At 42.3% G+C, this 18,864-nt stretch overlaps 1 protein-coding gene across 7 annotated transcripts in view; it reads right to left on the reverse strand.

Annotated features, from left to right (window-relative positions):
- The window catches only part of acaca (acetyl-CoA carboxylase alpha), a 39,850-nt gene extending 21,887 nt beyond the window's left edge, over window positions 1-17,963 (reverse strand). For 4 of the 7 annotated variants that reach the window (XM_069700555.1, XM_069700553.1, XM_069700552.1 and 1 more), the window contains exons 1-27: window positions 17,633-17,963; window positions 16,310-16,565; window positions 14,642-14,777; window positions 14,112-14,250; window positions 12,846-12,955; window positions 12,660-12,741; window positions 12,464-12,562; window positions 11,749-11,855; window positions 11,537-11,647; window positions 10,056-10,265; window positions 9,796-9,966; window positions 9,042-9,203; window positions 8,679-8,842; window positions 8,247-8,397; window positions 7,932-8,035; window positions 7,624-7,851; window positions 7,254-7,404; window positions 6,985-7,119; window positions 5,625-5,771; window positions 5,342-5,530; window positions 4,490-4,590; window positions 4,279-4,367; window positions 3,935-4,059; window positions 3,458-3,571; window positions 1,300-1,413; window positions 1,122-1,211; window positions 894-1,012 (exon numbers count right to left, since the gene is read on the reverse strand). In XM_069700555.1, coding sequence (XP_069556656.1) covers window positions 894-1,012; window positions 1,122-1,211; window positions 1,300-1,413; window positions 3,458-3,571; window positions 3,935-4,059; window positions 4,279-4,367; window positions 4,490-4,590; window positions 5,342-5,530; window positions 5,625-5,771; window positions 6,985-7,119; window positions 7,254-7,404; window positions 7,624-7,851; window positions 7,932-8,035; window positions 8,247-8,397; window positions 8,679-8,842; window positions 9,042-9,203; window positions 9,796-9,966; window positions 10,056-10,265; window positions 11,537-11,647; window positions 11,749-11,855; window positions 12,464-12,562; window positions 12,660-12,741; window positions 12,846-12,955; window positions 14,112-14,250; window positions 14,642-14,777; window positions 16,310-16,565; window positions 17,633-17,714 — 3,686 coding nt within the window. In that variant the 5' untranslated portion in view covers window positions 17,715-17,963. The remainder of the gene's footprint in view (window positions 1-893; window positions 1,013-1,121; window positions 1,212-1,299; window positions 1,414-3,457; window positions 3,572-3,934; window positions 4,060-4,278; window positions 4,368-4,489; window positions 4,591-5,341; window positions 5,531-5,624; window positions 5,772-6,984; window positions 7,120-7,253; window positions 7,405-7,623; window positions 7,852-7,931; window positions 8,036-8,246; window positions 8,398-8,678; window positions 8,843-9,041; window positions 9,204-9,795; window positions 9,967-10,055; window positions 10,266-11,536; window positions 11,648-11,748; window positions 11,856-12,463; window positions 12,563-12,659; window positions 12,742-12,845; window positions 12,956-14,111; window positions 14,251-14,641; window positions 14,778-16,309; window positions 16,566-17,632) is intronic. The other 3 variants (XM_069700556.1, XM_069700554.1, XM_069700551.1) reach the window with 1 other exon arrangement.
- Window positions 17,964-18,864: the final 901 nt, after the last annotated feature.

An 18,864-nucleotide genomic window follows, 5' to 3' on the forward strand; every position in this document is an offset into this window, starting at 1 on the left:
ATTCTGAGAAAGACAGCAGTGAGCAGTAACAACTTTGGATACAGTAGCTGCAGGTGCTGCCACTAAGATGTATACCAGTGGTTCTCAACTTATGGGTTGATACCCAAAAGTGAGTCACAGGATCATTTTGTGTATCTGACCAAAAACAAAGTTGAAGGAAAAAAAAGTCAAACTTTATTTTGAAGTCAAAGACTTTCTGACGCTGTGCTTTTAGTTTGAAGGACAAACATTTTCGTATTGCAGTGTGCATGCAGTTAATGTAGAAGCCATTTGCTGCCAGCGTTGCTTTGACAGCAATGACCAAAAACTAATATTGTCAGTAGTTAGCTCTCTTTCAAGCATATATATAAACACGGTTAAATAAGCCTGCCTTTTAATTTTAATTCAAAATAAGTCTTCCTTTTTATTTAGTTAAAAAAAAAGATCTAATGCAGTTCGATTTAGTTTCTTGAAAGTTGATGAGCATCAAAAGTTGTAACTTCTTTGAAAGGCAATTCAAGAGAAGTCTGCCCTTTTTTATTTTACTGGGTTTTTAGTTCTATTTGTTCTTTTTTGTTGTTTATTTCACGTTTTTATTAATGCATGACGGGAGTGTGTGTTACTGCACTACTTTTCTTAGAATTAAATTTGAGTGGCTCAAAAATGTTAAGACTTCGAGTCGTGACTTAATGACTAAAGAAACTGGGGGTCCTGAGGCTAGACCAGTTGGGAAACACTGATATACACTATACTACCATAATATATGGTGGTGCTGTCAACTTGCCAGTAATAGGAAATTAATTATTACACTATTTGAATTACTGACTCCACAGTGCCGTTGGAGGGGGGAGGGGCGGAGGAGTGGAAAAGTAATGCACAGCATGTGAGCGTTTGGACATTTTTATGTGCGATACCTGTTGGGATGCGAGGTGGGAAGCATGAACTGGAACTCGACGATACACGTGTTGTCCTTCAGCTGTCGATGTTGAACACTGTTGAGCTCGTAGGCAATGTACGCTCGGCGAACGTACACCTGAGATGATTAAAGACAAAGGCACACACGGCGTTAGTCAGATACGCAAGTTTGTTAAATCCAAGTTGAAGCAAATTGATCAGTAGACCGAGGGGATTATTCCTCTCACCTCGAGGGCTGCCATCCTCACCACCTGATTACTGTGGTAGAAGAAGTTGGGCAGAACATCAAAAATGGATGTCTCTGAAAGGATCAGTTTCTAGGGGAAAAAAAAAAAAAGAATTAGTCATCTTAAAGTCAAGTCTCAGAAGAATAGATGAAGCCATAACTTCTCTTTTATAGCCTACCTGCAGGTTCTCAATGCAGAACTGGTGCCCGTACATATCAATGGCAGAGAGGAAGATGGACTCCACCTGGTTGTGTCGTAGCTCGTAAGAGGGAAGGTGGGAAGCAATCAACACCTGGGTACACAAGATGAATGTGGTCCTTCTTTAAATAGATGATACACTTGATCTCCTTACAGTGTGTGGCAGCGTCTACCTCCATACAGTTTAAGCTACACATTTTGCCCCAGCTTTCATGTTTTGAATTACACATATTTTCTTCTAGTTTTTCTATTGTTTTGGATTTCACTCATCTCTCTATATAATTTCAGAGTTCTGCGTTTGTATGTTTTGTTTTGTTTGCCCTTGGCATAGCTCAACAACAGTTCGTCCAATCTGCTTCAAACCCGAGTTTGTAAACTGGCAAGCCGTTGGCAGGGTCCCCCGCTGCCCCCAGCAGTCCACCACTCAGCGTAAGTTCTGTGTGCTTGTTATAATTATACTAGATAACTTTTCCACAGTAACTCTGCTACATTTAGTCCGCGGTGCAAACCGCTAACGTGATTTTACTCTGTGTAGAATAACTTTATTTTCATGAAATGGGAGCTGATGTGTTAATTAGCTTCTATTGAGCTCGTAGCAGAGTTCAGAGGAAAATGCTCCGATAACTGCGGATTGTTTTGTTGTTTTGTGCGTCTCAATATAGTTATGATAAGGAACTATAATATATGTAACTCTGTATTTTACATGTCAAGGTGATGGTAAACATGGACCAGAGGAGATCTAGTCCTCCCGATTAATGAGGGTTGTTGTTTTTGTACTCCGGTGTAACGTTATAATCACCGACCCTCTCGGTTACATGTACCGGTACCGGTCCGGATAAATGAGCCCGACTACATGTGAAGGAGGCTGCAGAGAGCAGGAGGAGGAGGTGGTGGAAGTGGAGTGGAAGTGGAGGGACATCAGTGAAAGAGAAAGACTGTCGGCTGGACCTGAGCAGGTTTAAAGTTTGAATTGATGTGATGTGATGTAATGCAGCGTTGTTCATGTTGCAGTCGTTACAGAACTAAATCAACTCCTCTCTTATTATCTCCACTCTTGTAATGCAGGTGTGTTAGAAGTAGTTAGAGACTCACTGTCTTCTGTCTCTGGTGTCCAGTTTGACTCCTGTGTTACAGCTCAGGGGGACAAGCTGGATTTGATTGCTTCTGTATATTTCACTCATTGGACAAATAAATTCAGATTCTATTCTGTTTTCCCAAAGCAGGCTGCTCCGTCCACCAGAGAGACGGAGTGCCAGTGGGACATCATGCATAAAGTCACAGAGAGGTTGGTTGTCAGACGGACCGCTTAGTGGGGAAAAGAACTGCAGCCACAGGACTGTCATACTGAACACTGAACACCTTCCAGCGAGTGGGCGGAGCTTCAGCTCCTTCAGGACACTCCCCCCCAGCCTCGGAGCAGAGAAGACTGATGATTTTCTCACCATTTCAAAGCCTAATTTAACAAACTTGTCTGTGTTTTTTTTCATTCAAATTTGGATGGGTAGTTAACAACCCATACTTCTGTGGTGTGATGAACTTAAAACTCATTTTCATTTCAACTTTTCAGCATCTTTAAGTAACTAATGTTGAGGTTATTGCTGGCTATAAGGTGCACAGGTTCATCAGTTTATTTCACCTGGCTATGGTCCTCTCAACGTGAGATAGATCGCACGCCGGAAGTAAATCCTCTTCGTCACCTCGATTAAATGATAAAATTACATAAAATGAAAATGTCTGCTGACGTAGTCGAGTGTGTCTTCACCTACATTAGCAGTGAGCTGTTCTCAATAAAGCTACATACCACAAGCCAGGCAATCATACTGCCAAACAGACTATTTTTCAACTAGCACTGCACTAGTTAAAAAGAAAGTCCCTATCTTCTCACTGCCATAGCAGAGGGTACATAGTGACATCTAGTGGTAAAATTATCACCATGGCTCATGGCTTAGCCTGAGTAATATACAGCTTTAACCACTTAAGAAGAATGCACTTTTATCAGCTTTTAAGTTAAGCAAGCACACTTTCACATTCTGTTTCTCCTGACAATGTAGTTTGTCTATATAAAGTACTTTTCCATTGTTTTTGAGTAATTTCTATAAAACTAATTTGTCATCAAGTAAATGGAGTCCACATCCTACCTGTCGAGCACGCAGGGCCACCTTGGCATTGGTCGTCTTGCTCAGCTGGGTGAGTTCAGTCAAAATGGCCATCAGTTCATCTGTCAGTGTGGGATCACGGCCACAGAGCTGGTCCTGGACACAGGAGAGGACGGAGCATGACACAAAGCAACATGAAATCACGAGCTAGACGTATTTCACATTTTAGTCTGTTATACACTATATATTATGTTGTACTTTTACAAAATTATGAGGTGTAACATATGATGTTTTCAGCAGCTGTATTAATCAAGGAGGGTAAAAAGTATTTTAATAATTACTTTCATTATCAATATAAACATATGCAGCACCTCAATGAAAACCCCAAATGCCCTACATTAAAGCTCTCTTTACTTGACTGAAATATGAATACGGAAAACATGAATGTGTGAATCTGTTTTAACTGGTTTTTACTATCCATTTTTGAACTGTTGTGACTCAGTAAGGAAGGACACTTACAATCAGCATGGTAACCAGCAGGTTCTTCTTGGTGACCTGAGCATGGGAGAAGATGTAGTTGAGGACGTTGGCCATGTCGCCTTTGTTTTCCTCTCGCAGTGTAAACACACACTTGTCATAGTGTCCTGTGAACAGACCAGTACATGAGAGTTATGTTAAATACTGCACAGGAGACTTGTGGTGAAAGAGCTCCACCAAATGGAGAGATAAAGTCAATGCAATCCCTATGAAAAAAAAAATCTGAGCACAGCGACGTTACAACTGGATGTTCCTGGATTGATGCGACATGTCACCACAATGAACCCTTAAAACCAGTGCTGAAGTGCGCAGTCGCTGTTCCTCACCATTCTGGAACTGGATCTCGACTTTCAGATACTGTCTGAGCAGGTCCATCACCACCGCCTTCATGTGACCTCTGATGCCACTACGATACCTGTTGGGAACAAAAGCACTCTGGTCAGGCACAAAGAAGAATTGTGCTAATGAGGCATACAGAAAAGACTGATCCACGTATTCAACTTTTTGTTATATTGGGATGAACGGTCTGTTGCTCACTTTTGCACCAGCTGAACGATGCTTTGTGTGTTCATAAAGAAGACTTCTCGCTCTGACTTTTTGTTAAGAGTAGCAGCATGGCTGTCCAGGATGTTTGCAATCTGGAAACAAAGGAGATAAACATAATAAGAATTTAATCCCAGCAGCAGTAGAGACTCATAAACATTTAACCCCAGCGGGCACTGATGACCCCTCAGTTGATGTGTCTGTGTTATATCTGAACTGTGCACAGGGACGGACAGAAGATATGAGATCTTGGGTGTGAAATTCATGAATAAAACTAGAAGTAAATGAGAAAACCCTTTAACTACTAGTAATGCAAGTGTACAGGCCTTTCTTTGCTATTCATATAATTGAATAGCATATCAGATGCAACATGTCTACAAAAAAAAATCCAAAGTAAGATTTGTTTTCATTAAAGACATAATTATAAAGATAGAAATTAGAAATAGTAATAGTGGTAAGACTAGCTACTATATGTAAAAAATATATTTTGCAATAATCTGCATATGAAACCATATAAAAAGGCAACAGGAAGTGGACACTGTTTTCCTAGCAGACTAGAAATTTTCAGAGTAAGAGAGTAATAAATTAACAACTATAAATAAATACAACAGATTTATTGTCACACACTTAAGATTTAGTGTCAAAGATTATGTAAATTTGTCCAAAACCATTATTTCTGTTTGACAAGCCCTGGTGCAACCATGGAAACCAAACACCATTATTGTTGGCGAAGAAAAATGAACTGTGAGGTGTTTGACAGGAGTTTTACTGTAATTGCAGAGGTATGTGTCGGAGGAATTCCGTGGGCGTTGCTAGCATGGTGTATGCGCGTGTTAAATGGGGCACCTGCTGGCTGGGGAACTGGCAGAGCACCGAGGTTATGTTGCTGGCATACTGAGCCATCTCCTTCTTGATGGACTTCTCCACAGCAGGGGGAATGCGGCCCGACACACTGGTCATGATGTCTTGCAGCTCCAGCAGCGGCAAGGAGGGATCACGCATGGTTTTCATTAGCCTTTCCACCCACTCTTTCAACTAGGACAGATACAGGGAGCGTTCATTTGTCAGGAGCCGTTTACCGGTGGAAGAGCTGAAGCCAGTGTGCACCCACGCGTGTATGAATTCTTACCTTAGCACTGAAGAAAGGCTCGGGAAGACAGAAGCCATTCATTATGTGAACAAGATGATCCAGTGTGCTGTGGAAGACTCGGTGGAGCTTCTCCCCTCTGAGAGCTACAGCCTGGATGGAAGGCAGGGCCCCTGTGTGCAGCTCTGCCTGCAAGACACACACAGACAATTAATATTCGTGTTACGAGTCATAAAAATGAGATTCTGTGATATTTCTCCTGCGATGTTTTTCTGGTGCTATTAATGGTAGGGCGTCTCTTTTTGTCCTTTGTTTTTCCAGGTAGGTTGAGTTGCTGGTGACAGACGGTGATTGGACTCCATATTTATGGTGCCCACTTTAAAAGAGATGCCTACTCGATGCCGGTTGCTCCGCCTCCTTTTCCTGACTATTAAACTGACCCATTTGTCAAGCAACAATTTGCTGTAAAGCTGCTATTTTCAGATATTATCGTTGTTGTATATATCGTAAATGGTTACTAATAGGGCCCCCAGTGGCAGCAGGGGTGAAGAGACTTTTTTTTTTCCCTTCTTGATTTCTCCTGCGAGTTAGGGAGGTGGGTAAGCTTTCTGTATTTTCGTTCTTTTCAGTGAACTCATATTAAAGCTTGTTTTATTTGTTTTGGCTCTGCTCTCCTTTCATGCTTCTATTGAATGAATAACTCAATTCTGTGGCATTGGTCATCCTTGATATTATGGAAAGGATGCTCAGGTTTTCCCCTCCACCGGGCATCAAATTCAAATGTCACGATCTTGTGCATGCACTTCAGGTACAGATCAATGGTGTGGTCTAGTAGGACATAAGGGGCATATTCTAAAATAAAAAAGCAACTCTAAATGCAAGTGGAAGGCAGCTGAAGTTTCCACGAATAATGTCTAAGACAGATACCGAAAATGTGTAGTTTACACTTTGTGATGGTTATTGATGGCTAACCACCAGTGACACACGTACCAGCAGTGGGTGTCTACTGTGCATTTTTCCGACATTATTCTGCTCTCTTCCCCTCAGATAATTGAGCCTTCATCTTTGCTGGCAGCCTTAATGTCCTGCCTCGTTGATGTTTTGACTCCATAAAGTCATTTGTCATGAACACATATCCACACACTCAAACAGCTAATACATAATAATTACAGAGTGCAGCTCTTGTGTATGGAATTGAAGCCGTCTGTTATTCCGACAGCCACTTTCAAAGGAGCGTTAAACTCAAACTGACGGCCAAACTTAAAATGCTATTCAATATTTTAAAATAAACTAAGAAATATGACTTATCATGGTTCATTTTGTAGCACGCACAGAGAAAATCCTACTTGATATACAGCATGCACCTGTGCAGACTGCATTAATCAGACATGCAGTAGAGTACCTGTTGCACTCTGCTTGGGTCATCCAGCTGCAGTTTGGCAATGACACAGCCCGGCTCCAGGGCTGCTCCCACCCTCTTCACATAGTGAATACAACCAGACTCTACAGCGGTGAGGGTCATGACCATCTTCATCACCTGAAATTATAAATTTGAAAGTTTACACCTTTACAACTCAGAAAACAATAACTTTATTGTTGTTTTCTGAGTTGATTTGATTTGATGATGATTTCTTGCAGACAGAATACCCATATACCCTTAATAGACTGTACCTCTATTTCAACGTAGCACTGGCCAGAAAATACATGGCCGCCGTCCTCCACTGTGTACTGAATGATTTTTCCTGCTGAAGGAGATCGCAGCAGCGAGGGGTCATTCTCCTTTTCAAAAACGCAAGTCTTGTTCCCAATTGTGATGCGATACCTGCAGAAAAAAAAGAAAAGCTAATCAGTCTTTAAAAAACTAAAATCTGACGATTTAAGTACATCACTTATTTCCTATAAAGCTGTTAACAGAGTCAAGATAATTTCAGGCAACGAACTAGCAAAATAAAGATGTTCACTTTCAGTCTGTTCTGTGGTTAAGTTTCAGCTAAAATAGTGATGATGATTCCATAAAAATAGATTGTTTTTTTGATCATACCTGTCCACCTCTTCCTTCATGTAGGTGGTGTAGCTGCTTCCGTCATAAGACAGCAAGAGACCTCCATCACTGAGCCGGTGGACATCCATCTCAGCGGAGGAATGGTTCATGATGACCACGTAGGAGTTGGGAGACTGACGAGTCACTGTCAGGACATACTTAATACCTTCATAGATTAGCTCCACATCCACAGTGTTAAGTAGTGTGTGCGCTGGCAGCACTTGGCCCCTGGTCAGAGAGAAAAGAGAGTCTCATGTTTTCCATTCAAGACACACTACTATCTGCTGCTTGAAATGTCATATTTGTACCTTTCCAGTGAATGCAGAAAGTTGGAAACGCTGTTCCTCAGATTGACATCTGCCACATGCAGAGCGCCGCTCACAATGCCCAGCATGGTATCAGGACGCTCCGCCTGCATGCAGCATTCACAGGGAAGCATTAAATATTGAAGCTTTAGAACAAACTGTGATGCCAGGAAGATACACCAACAATTATCTCAACACTTGGCTATAGTGTGGTTTCAGCAATGACAGCATCAAGTGGGTCAGTGTGTTAACAGGATTTTGTCTTTATAGTGTCCTGGGAGAGCATCCAGTGGCCACAGCTGGAACATCTGTGCATACCTGCATCTTCTCTGAGATGAGCCTGTCCAGCCAGCCTGTGTCAATAGTGTTGTGCTGAAAGCTTTCAGTCTCCAGCAGCTTAATGAGGTATTCCACTGTGGTCCTGAAGTCTCCCCTGATAGACAACTCCTTAAGCGCGACCACCATGTTGCTAGAAAATGACACAACACATGATTAGACATTTGCACAGAAATGTTAATATATACATCAACATATGTGAGGTGTGATCAAAAAGGTCCAAGACTTATGCTGTCAAACGTGAACAGAGCGCAGCACGGTAATGCGTATGGAGCAGAGAAAAGTAATAACTAAATTCTCCGTCCACATGCAACAGGAAGAGTTTCTGAACATTTTGATTGCACCTCATAGTATTCAATCATAAAAATGTATTGAGTGAGCTTTGTCACACAGGAATGTTTTCAGTTAACTCACGAGATGGCTTCTTCCCGATTCTCTCCCCACGAGAAGCAGTGTCCAAACTGGGAGTCAGCAAACTCATGCAGGCCTCCAGCAGCTGCAACACTGAAGTAACCCCACACGTTCTTATTGCTGCGGAAATTCAGTTCTTGTACTGTTCCAGAGCTTGGCTTGAAACCCTGCAATCACACATGCACACAAACAGCACATTTGATCATCTCATAAAATGAACCAAAACCAAAAATGTCTAATTTTACATTTAGACAACAGGAACATTTACAGGTAACAACAATTATCTTTATTTATTGGATGAGCGAGTTACCAAGTAAAAATTTCAGCTGCAAATATTTTGAATACCAGAAGATGAGGGAACCGTACCTCATCAGGATTTTCACTGGTGATACGTGCTGCAATGACGTGGCCCCGTGGGGACGGGGTAGTTGACAGACCCTCAAAGTCAATGAGACAGTCTCCCCACGGCTGGACCCCGTAAAGCATCCTGATGTCTTTGATCCGGTGAAGAGGAATACCCATAGCAATCTGACAAAAGACAGTGGTATTAGCACAACACGTGTTCCTGCTCATAAACCAACATGGACAAACGTGAACAGGCTGAATACACAGCCCATATAGGGTCTATGGATTATGAATGTATTGGCTTTCAAGGAACCCCGTAATTTTTCCCTGGCATGCTTATCTCCTGGTTATTAACATTTATTAACAGCTATTTTCAGTTTTCGAGACAAACATTTTACTAAGGGACCGAGAGTGCTGTTGAAAAAGATACCTTCATCCTCTGAGCCAGAGGGTGTGTCACTCCCACAGTAACACCCAATGAGCTTGAGGCCGAAGCCTTCCCAGCCCTTCAGCTCGACTGCCACTGACCTATTTATACACACTCCGAAACACTGCACACACCACGTGACCCGTTGCTGCTACAACCCCTGGATCTACTACAATGTTCCTGCATAGCGCCTCTGTCTTTTGCAGTCGGTTGCCATAGAGACAGGGGGCCCACCAGAGCAGCGATGGCGGTGAAGTGTGCATACTTTGTCTGCGACAGAGCGGGTCTCAAAACACACCGTTTATGACCATGCTTTTGTAGCAGTACGAGCGTGCGAGTGAGACTGACCTGCAGCTGGGCGGCAGGCAGGTTGACATCAGCCACCATCTCGGTGCAGGGGTGCTCCACCTGCAGACGAGGGTTGAGCTCCAGGAAGTAGAAGCTGCCATCCTGGCTGTAGAGGTACTCCACTGTACCTGCGCTGACGTAACCCACCATCTTTGCCAGCTTCACTGCACACTAAGAAGAGACAACAAGCTCTGTCAAGACTGAAACGTCCTGGTCTTGATCTCCATTAATCAACTCAAACAATTCTAGATGAGTTATACCTTTTCCATGTCCTCAAACACATCAGAAGTGGCGATGGTAGCGGGAGCCTCCTCTATAATTTTCTGGTGACGTCGCTGCACAGAACAGTCTCTGCCGAACAGGGAGATGGCATTGCCGTTCTGATCGGCCAGAATCTGAACCTCCAAGTGGCGGGCGTGCTTCGCTAGCTGCATGACGAAAATGGGTGATCCTGGAACTTCTGCCTGGACCTGAACCACCAAAGACAAAGGAAATTTGATGGAAAGAAAATAAGATGAGTTTTATTGTCTTTGCCTGTGGTTTAAGAAGTATTTACAACGTCATTTACAACGTCTAATTATACGACGTCCATATGTCCTTATCTTGTGACCTACAACTGAACTCAGATGTGAAGGGAATGGGGGTGGATGTCAACTGCTTGTCACGCTGTATAAAAGCTGCCCTACGGAGGAGAGACGTTGAGCAATGCTGGACATCCTTCTTTGAGTGGACATGTATTTGCTCCTTCTTGCAAGAATAAATGTCCGATGTGTTTGATTTTGAATCCAGCCTCTGAGTAATTTTTCTAACATAATTCTTGCAGCCACCAAATGCAAAGAAAACACTAAGGGCCTGATTTACTAAGATCTCAAATAGAGGGTACTAAATTGCGTGTTCTTTCCAAAAGTTTGCATATTTTTTTGCACACGTTTTGCGGGTGATTTACTAAGAGTAATTGTGTCATTGAAATCAGGTGCAAATTGCTGTATTTAAATGAGGGGTTTGCGTGTGTTAAAGTGATTCCAGCAATGGGAGCAACCTCAAAACGAAAAGGAAATCTGATCCCATTGAAATTAAGAAATATAAATATAACATGAACAAAACGCTTTGTAGGAGATTATTAGCAAGAAAGTCAACACTGTGGGGAAAAACAAAAAGGCAAAAAAAAAAAAAAGGCTTAATAATATAACGTCTGCAAATAAAACCGGAGAGACGGTGGATGAGATCCTCTAACAAACACCGATCAGCAGGTCCAGATCTTTCTGTGATGAGCAGGTGACTTTTCATTCAGTTCCTCGCGAGTGCTCGTGAACCTTATGAAGCTACCTGTGAATTCTGCGGGACACATTCAGGACCTGTGACAGCACACCTGAATAACGGGACTGGGTGGGACATCCAAGCAGCGATACGCTGGAACGACCCAGAGCCAGGAAAATGCTGAGTTGTAAGAAGTTTTTTTAATTGCTGGTATTTCGCGGCTCCTCGTGGTTGTTGGCTGTCAGTCATCATTCAGTTCATTCAATAACTCAGAAATGATGTTTGCTGGGCAAATGATATGTCTGAATAATTTTTGCCTCCGTCATCTCAAAATGTTTCCACAGGTGAAAAGTCACCTTCTCTGCGTCTCCTCACCACAATAAGAGCAGCCGTCTCTCAAGATTTGCGCACCTGATTAATAAATTCCTTTCAGTCGTACTAAAATACACAACAATATTGTGCTATTGTATAAATGTGCTCTTACCTGTCTGAAGAGGTTCGGGAAGTCATCAGCACAGTTGACTTTACGGATCCCTTTTCCTCCACCACCTTCTGAAGCCTTCACCATTACAGGGTAACCGACCTTCTCTGCAGCCTGGAAATAGAAACATACAGGTGTACAGCACACATGCAAGTATGCATAAAATACGAAAGCACATGCAACAATCATCTGGCATTATTAGATGACTGGCTTACTTTCAGGCCGTCTTCTACGTCGTCGATGCAGCCAAGCTCGTACACGTCGTGAGGAACGTTGACCACTTTCTTCTTTTGGTGGCTCTCCATCCATTCTACAGTCAGACCTGAGAAAAACAGACAACATATTCGACATGCAAACTTTTAAATGCAGTTGTGTGATGTACTTTTTTTTTATAAGAACTATTAGGTAGGTAGGTAGGTAGGTAGGTATATACTTTATTAATCCCCGAGGGGAAATTTTTTCGCCACAGCAGCATACATACAGGAGCAATAATAGAAACAATAGAATAAAATAATAATAGAATAGAATAATATAATAGAAAAGCAATAAAATAAAAAATATAAAATATAAAATGCACAGTACATACAGTATATATACAGTACATTAAATATCTACATATATTATATACAACAAACCAATAAACACAGTCAACATATATATATATATATATATATATATATATATATACGGTACAGTATATATCTATATATATAATATACATAATATACATATTAAACATCTGACTTGAAACACATTTGCAACGAAGACATAAGAACACATTCAAGAGCCATTGCTCAAACCATCACCTACTACATAAAGATAATAGAAATCTAAAGAAATGCAGGAAAGCTGGACTGTTGAATAACACAGAAAATGTCTTCTTCAAAGCTGATCCTGAACAGCTCTGGGAGTAAACCATGTATGACCTACCAGTTCCGCTCCAGGGCAGGGTTGGGATGCCAGCTGTCTGAGCCACGATTGAGGAAGCAATCTTGTCTCCCAGAGCCCACATAGCCTGACTTGGGGGACCTGAGAAAAGGATGAAAAAAAAACCAATATCTCAGTATCTTCTGCAAAATGTAGGAAAGACAGACAGATGGTTAACAAAGGGACAACTTTCCCTTACCCATGAAAGCAATGCCATTCTTATGAAGGAGCTCTGGGAGTTTGGGGTTCTCTGAGGCATGACCCCATCCGGCCCACACTGCCTATAATATATGAAACAATTCCACAGCAGATATTCAAAACATAAAATAAAAAGTTTATCAATTACAGTGGAAATCCGGAAGAATAAATAAGAGTCTGGTGGTACCTGAACAGGTATGCGTTTAGCAATATCCAGGATGAGCTCCACATTGGCATAGTTGTTGTTATTAGTCCCTCCTGGAACAGGCACATAATGATCTGCCATCTTGATGTACTCTATGAAACACAAACACAGTATTTGTCAAATAACTTCAAAACATTTTCAACCCTGTTCCACAAGACAGGAGACCGAGAGTGTAAACTGTTTCCCCACAAAGGTTGTGAACTGTATTCACACCGCCATTCCTATGTGTAACACAACAGCACTAGACTGAGCAGTAACTATCAACACTGAGAGCGAGTGATATTTCCCCCAAATGATCTTGTTGCAGTTACATTTACAAAATTTCTCACTGGATTCCAGTAGAGCTGTACGATTATTAAAAACACGATCTTGATTTATGCCTCTATGTGATCTCGTTCCTAAACGACCACAATTCTGCTGCATTTTCATTTGGGATATCAGCTGATTTGAAACAAGCTTTCCCACTTTCTTCCTCAACAAATAGCAATAGCTTGTTACACCACATGATGCAAAGCAGCAGAAACCGGCAGCGAGGTAAATAAACCCAGTGAGAGACATTTGCGAGAAGAAAATGATTGTTCAGAGATTGTGTAAGTAAGAGAAGACTGTGTGTTCAATGAGAGATTAATGAAGCTGCTGCATTTAAGCTAAGAACCAGAGTGTTTACTTTCTGTTCTCCAAAGTTGATGTGCCAGTCTGATATCAGACTTTCTCACATTTGTGGTTGGGATCTCAACTCTCCTGTATTGACATGTCAGGCCCAGGAATCCTAACCTAGTCTGGTACCAGTATGCCAGTTGGTGTACTTGCTAGAGGAGTAATGACAGAAAAATAATGAACTCGTTATACTTGTCGAATGTTCGTCTATCTGTTGCACAACATGTTCTTATTGTCTCAGACACGACGTCTCAGACACGATGTCTCCGTGTCTTGATCTCGTGCCCTACGACCTCACTCAGTACTATCTGTCCACAGCGTGGTCTAATTTACGACGTCCATATGTTACGACGTCCATTATCTTGTGACCTGCAACTGAACTCAGATGTGAAGAGAATGGGGGTGGATGTCAACTGCTCGTCACGCTGTATAAAAGCTGCCCTACGGAGGAGAGACGTTGAGCAATGCTGGACATCCTTCTTTGAGGGTACGTGTATTTGCTCCTTCTTGCAAGAGTGAATGTCCGATGTTTTTGATTTTGAATCCAGCCTCTGAGTAATTTCTCTAACAAGTAATCATGCTAAAGCTCACCTGCGTTGGCCTTCAGGTCTTCTGGGGTCACCATGACAACAAAACGGATTGCCCTTTCATTGCGAAACATCTCGTAGGCCCAGCGGCGGATTGAGCGCATGCATTTCACTGCAGCGATGCCATTGTTGGCAATAAGCACCTGGATAAGCAAAAAGAGTTGAGCTATTAATGTTGACCTACTGTCATCAAGTCACAGCAGTAAAGTCATGGAACAGATATGCAGGATATTGTGTCTTTCGATTGTCGTGGCAGCACAAGTTCTGACTCCATTTCTAAACATGCAAGGTCAAAGCAGAAACATTTTTCTTATGTGCTTAGCAGGACAGTCAGGTTGTGCTATGTTTATATACATAATGACTGTACACTGAACTAGTCAATAAATGCCATGGCTGCGATGTGTTTTTTTGTTTTGTTTTCATTATTTAGAAGGTGGTACATAACATTGAGATTCATGTCAGGACATGATAGGGTTTAATTTATCAGGAGCGCTTTGAGCGTGTTTTTACGAGCGCAGGAATTAAATCGGTTACCTTTTCAATGACCTTGTTGCCACCAAAGCGGGTGACAAATTCGGCAGGAGAAGCGACAGTGAAGTCCCTCTGGAGATCGATTCGCCTGCGATCTCTGCCTTGTTTCACCAGGTGCAGCCCTGACATACTAGATCTACTTGAAACGAAATAATACAGAATATATATATATAATGGCACAGGAAGTAGGTAGCTATTAAACTGTCAGAAGCAAACTTTCTCACAGCAGCAGCGGAGCTTTAAAAACAGTTCATGTTTACAGCCCAGAAGATAACTCATCTTGAGTAGGACAGGATCTGACGACTGTTTCTTATCTTCAACTTTACAGATGTGGGTGAATTACAGAAACTTCTGTCTGTGAATCTGAATCTATGACATCAGTAAATGTCAAACAAAACCTAAAAACGTGCTGTTAGTAGAAATGATGATGATTTGGGCATAAGTGATACACCAGCAAAAGTACAGGGTAAACAATGATATATGTGAGGATGAAGCACTCTGCTTAAAGCATAACTACTGAAAGAGTAGAATATATTGTACACAAGTGCCTCCAACTGGTTCTGCTCTATGAATCAAGCTCCACCCCAAAACGAACCATGAGAGGAAGAGGGTATTACAGGGGGAGGGCTATGTCTATCAGCTGGAGGGTGTGTCAGAGACCGGGCTCGTTTGGCTGGCTGGCTTCTGTGGCCTGACACTGCATTGTTGCATCACTGCAGGGATTACTGGCACAAGGCAAATACGTTTCTACTGAATGGATGCTCTGATTTCAGTCCAGCTGTTTTCAACTCAACGGGAAAGGATGAAGGGGGTAATTACAGGGAAGATATTACATACGTCGTTACCTGCATGAGCAAGCACACCTCATCTGAATCTTAAGTCCTGAAACCCAACTTTTACGCGAGGCTTTTGAGGAAAATGTTATGTGCAAGCACCCTGAGGGCGCTCAGTGAAAGACTTGGAGCTGGCAGACACACTAAAGATTGCTGCAGGCTTCAAACGACATTCCATCAGTGCTGAATGGCTCCTTTCAACTGTTGGATTGGGAAAATTGTGTGTGTGTGTGTGTGTGTGTGTGTGTGTGTGTGTGTGTGTGTGTGTGTGTGTGTGTGTGTGTGTGTGTGTGTGTGTGTGTGTGTGTGTGTGTGTGTGTGTGGACATTTGACAGCTTCCCTTAAACTAATATTCAGAAGTCTGCGCCTGGTCTCCAGGACAACCTCACACACTGAGAAACATTTTAGCAACTGGAGAAACCGCATTTTTCACGTGCTGTAAAAAGGAGCTACCCAGGGAAGGAAAAGTACATCGTCTGAACACAGCATGCTCCATAAAACCTTTTCCCATTGACAAGTTCCAAAAAGACAGCACACAAAGTGGCAGCCTCCCTATCCTTATCTGACCTTTGCATGCCTTACACAGATAACTGTAATCATTTACAGCTGTATGGTAATGTATAATATGTTAATTGCAATACATTTACAAATGAATGAACACAAGTTCAAAACTATTTCCATTCTAGGGAACAAATGCTTCCAAACCTGAAACATTCTTGAAACCTTTATCCATTTATAACTCATGTTATAGTCAAAGCGTTCAGAGAAAATGCAGCATATTTTTGTAAAGGAAACTTTTAAACAAACGTCAAAAGACAGACCACATTCGAATTCTAACCTTAGATTCTGCACGCTATCAGTGTGGTCGAATCCCAGTTCGTACGTGCTGTCGGAGCTCCCTGAGGACGGCGACAAGGACCGAGCCTCCTTTTCCTCCAGCTGCGTGTCCAGCTTCCCTTGGATTTCATCCTCCGAGTTTTCCTCCGATACTGATCCCACCATGAAGTGAGAGTGCAGAGCCGCGACAGCGGGGTTCTTCTTGTCAGCACCGTCCTGCTGTGCCATGGCCGGGCGACACGAGCAGGCTGCGAACACTGAGGAGAAACAGAACAGCGGCAGCAGGAGTTATAAAGGAGGCGCAGAGTCCACATATCAGGGTACAGCGCGTGTGTGACACAAGATTGCTTTGGCTGGAACGTGAAGCTGTTTGTCATATTGCAAAATTGGGTTACATAAACTTTACTTTTTTTGATAATGCAACCGATATTGCAACACTTAGAGCGCAGACACATTTCATGCGGGTTCAGAAGGTTGTTGCAGCCCTCGATTTGTGCCGCTTACTAAAAAAAAAAAGAACGCATTCAAAGTGATGCTCTGTAATCATCTGTTGAAAATCTGAAAATAAAATAAGACAACTGGAAATAAAGTTCTGCTCCTGACGTACAAGCCCTTAATAATCGAGCTCCACTATATATCACAGATCTCTCTTAGTAACCCATCATCCCAACAGGACCAGTTTCCAAAAGTAGAAAGGGATGCAGGGCCTTCGGTTCCCAGGCTCCTCTCCGGTGGAACCGGCTCCCGACTTGGGTTCGGGAGGCTGACACGCGCCGTACTTTAAAAACAAAGCTGAAACTGTATCTTTTTAATCGAGCTTACAATCAAGGCAGGATAAACTGACCTTGCACAATCGCCTCCTTGTGCTGACCCTGCTCTCAGGGCATTTGCCAGCACCGAATGTCGTTTTAACATCTCCATTTAACATCTCCATTTCATTGGGATTGATTTTTTTTTTTTTTAAACTAATTCCCTTTCAACTTTTTTTTTTTTTTACATTTATATTTTCTAATGAGGTTGTTTTTTGTTGTTGTTGTTTAAATAGGCTGTTTCCTATATCCCACTGCGTGTGTGAAGTGTATCGGGGCCAAAGTTGCATGTGAATCCTTTCCTATAAATCAAACTGAACTGAAGTCCTGTTGCATCCAAAACAATTGCGAACAAAAAGAAGACGTTCACCCTCGAGTGAGCGAGACGACTTGTGTGCCACGTTGAAGACAAACGATAATGGTGGACTTGTTCTCTTTCGCGTTGCCGTTTAGTTGCTCAGTTAAACTGTGGAAACAAAAGTTGAGGCGGGTGAGGCGGGTGAGGCACACCTTACCGATCGATAGCTGCTTGCGGGACCAGAAAAACAAGCCGAGCGCTGCAAGCAGAAACGCCGCGACGGCGAGCGAGGGGGGCATCACGAAACGACAGGAGCGACCCCGTTCATCGTCGTTACCGGACCGTGAACTCGGGAGGCGGATATTTACCGACAACTTTGACTGGCGGAAACCGTTTTCGGGCGACCGTTGAGTCGTAGATAAGCCGAGGCGCTCATGACGCTTTGCTCATCACCGGCAGCGGCTAATACAGTTATGATGCTACAGCAGCGGCGCTAATATGATAATGCCGAATGCACTGCACTGCACTGCACTGTACTGTGCACTGCACTGCACTGCACTGTAACATGGGCGAAATCTTCTGAACGTAACTAACATACTCTGACAACAAGTTTTTTTTTTTTTTAGGCTAATAACTTACCGGTGGAGATGAACCGACACGTAATCGTGACAAAGTTCAGTCGCAGAGATCGATAAATTAAATATGTCTGTCAGACATCTCTGTGTCCAGTGATGATGCAAATTAAACAAATAAAAAATCACATCATGATGAGGTAACAGCTCCGACAGACGGTCCGACAGCAGAGTGGGGTGATGTGATGATGCGCAGGCGGGTTACTCCCGGACGTTGACCTCCGACGGGCGCTTCCGCCATAGAAATAGTTTAGCTAGAAAAGACACGTCACGCACGCTGCGGTGCAACTGAGCTAGAGAATAGAATAATAATAATAATAATAATAAAAAAAATAATAAAAAACGAGTTGAAATATTGTACCCTGTATTAGAAATTATAGTTTATATAAAATATGAATAAAACAAGTCTGGGTACTTCATGAAAAATAATGGAGTTCGTAAAGTTGACAATGACAACTGCTGCTACTCCATCTTAAATAAAACAATATAATGCTCAGATTGGTCACATTTGCCTTTTCACATACTTATGGACTATTGTCATTGTGATATTTAATTTTTTTTTTTTTACATCACCAAACATTGGTGGAACAAAGGTTGTAATAAAGCTATAGTGGCTTAAGTGCTGTGGGGGGAAAAAATGCTTGGGTGCTGCACCTTTAGTGTTATATTGGTACGAAACACCCTGAAATCTATGCTTATATGTTGCAATACTAATATCAATATTCACTGCCTTGAGTTCCTTCATACTTTTTTCTTTTTTCTTTTTGACTGTTATGAATGTAAGTGTGCAATTTAGGTCACATTTAGGTTGCACTGT

The sequence above is a fragment of the Brachyistius frenatus genome, unplaced genomic scaffold (assembly GCF_029030835.1).
Source record: "Brachyistius frenatus isolate BFR_SWC_R1_liver_20210118 unplaced genomic scaffold, ASM2903083v1 Contig_34, whole genome shotgun sequence".
Lineage (NCBI taxonomy): Eukaryota > Metazoa > Chordata > Actinopteri > Embiotocidae > Brachyistius > Brachyistius frenatus.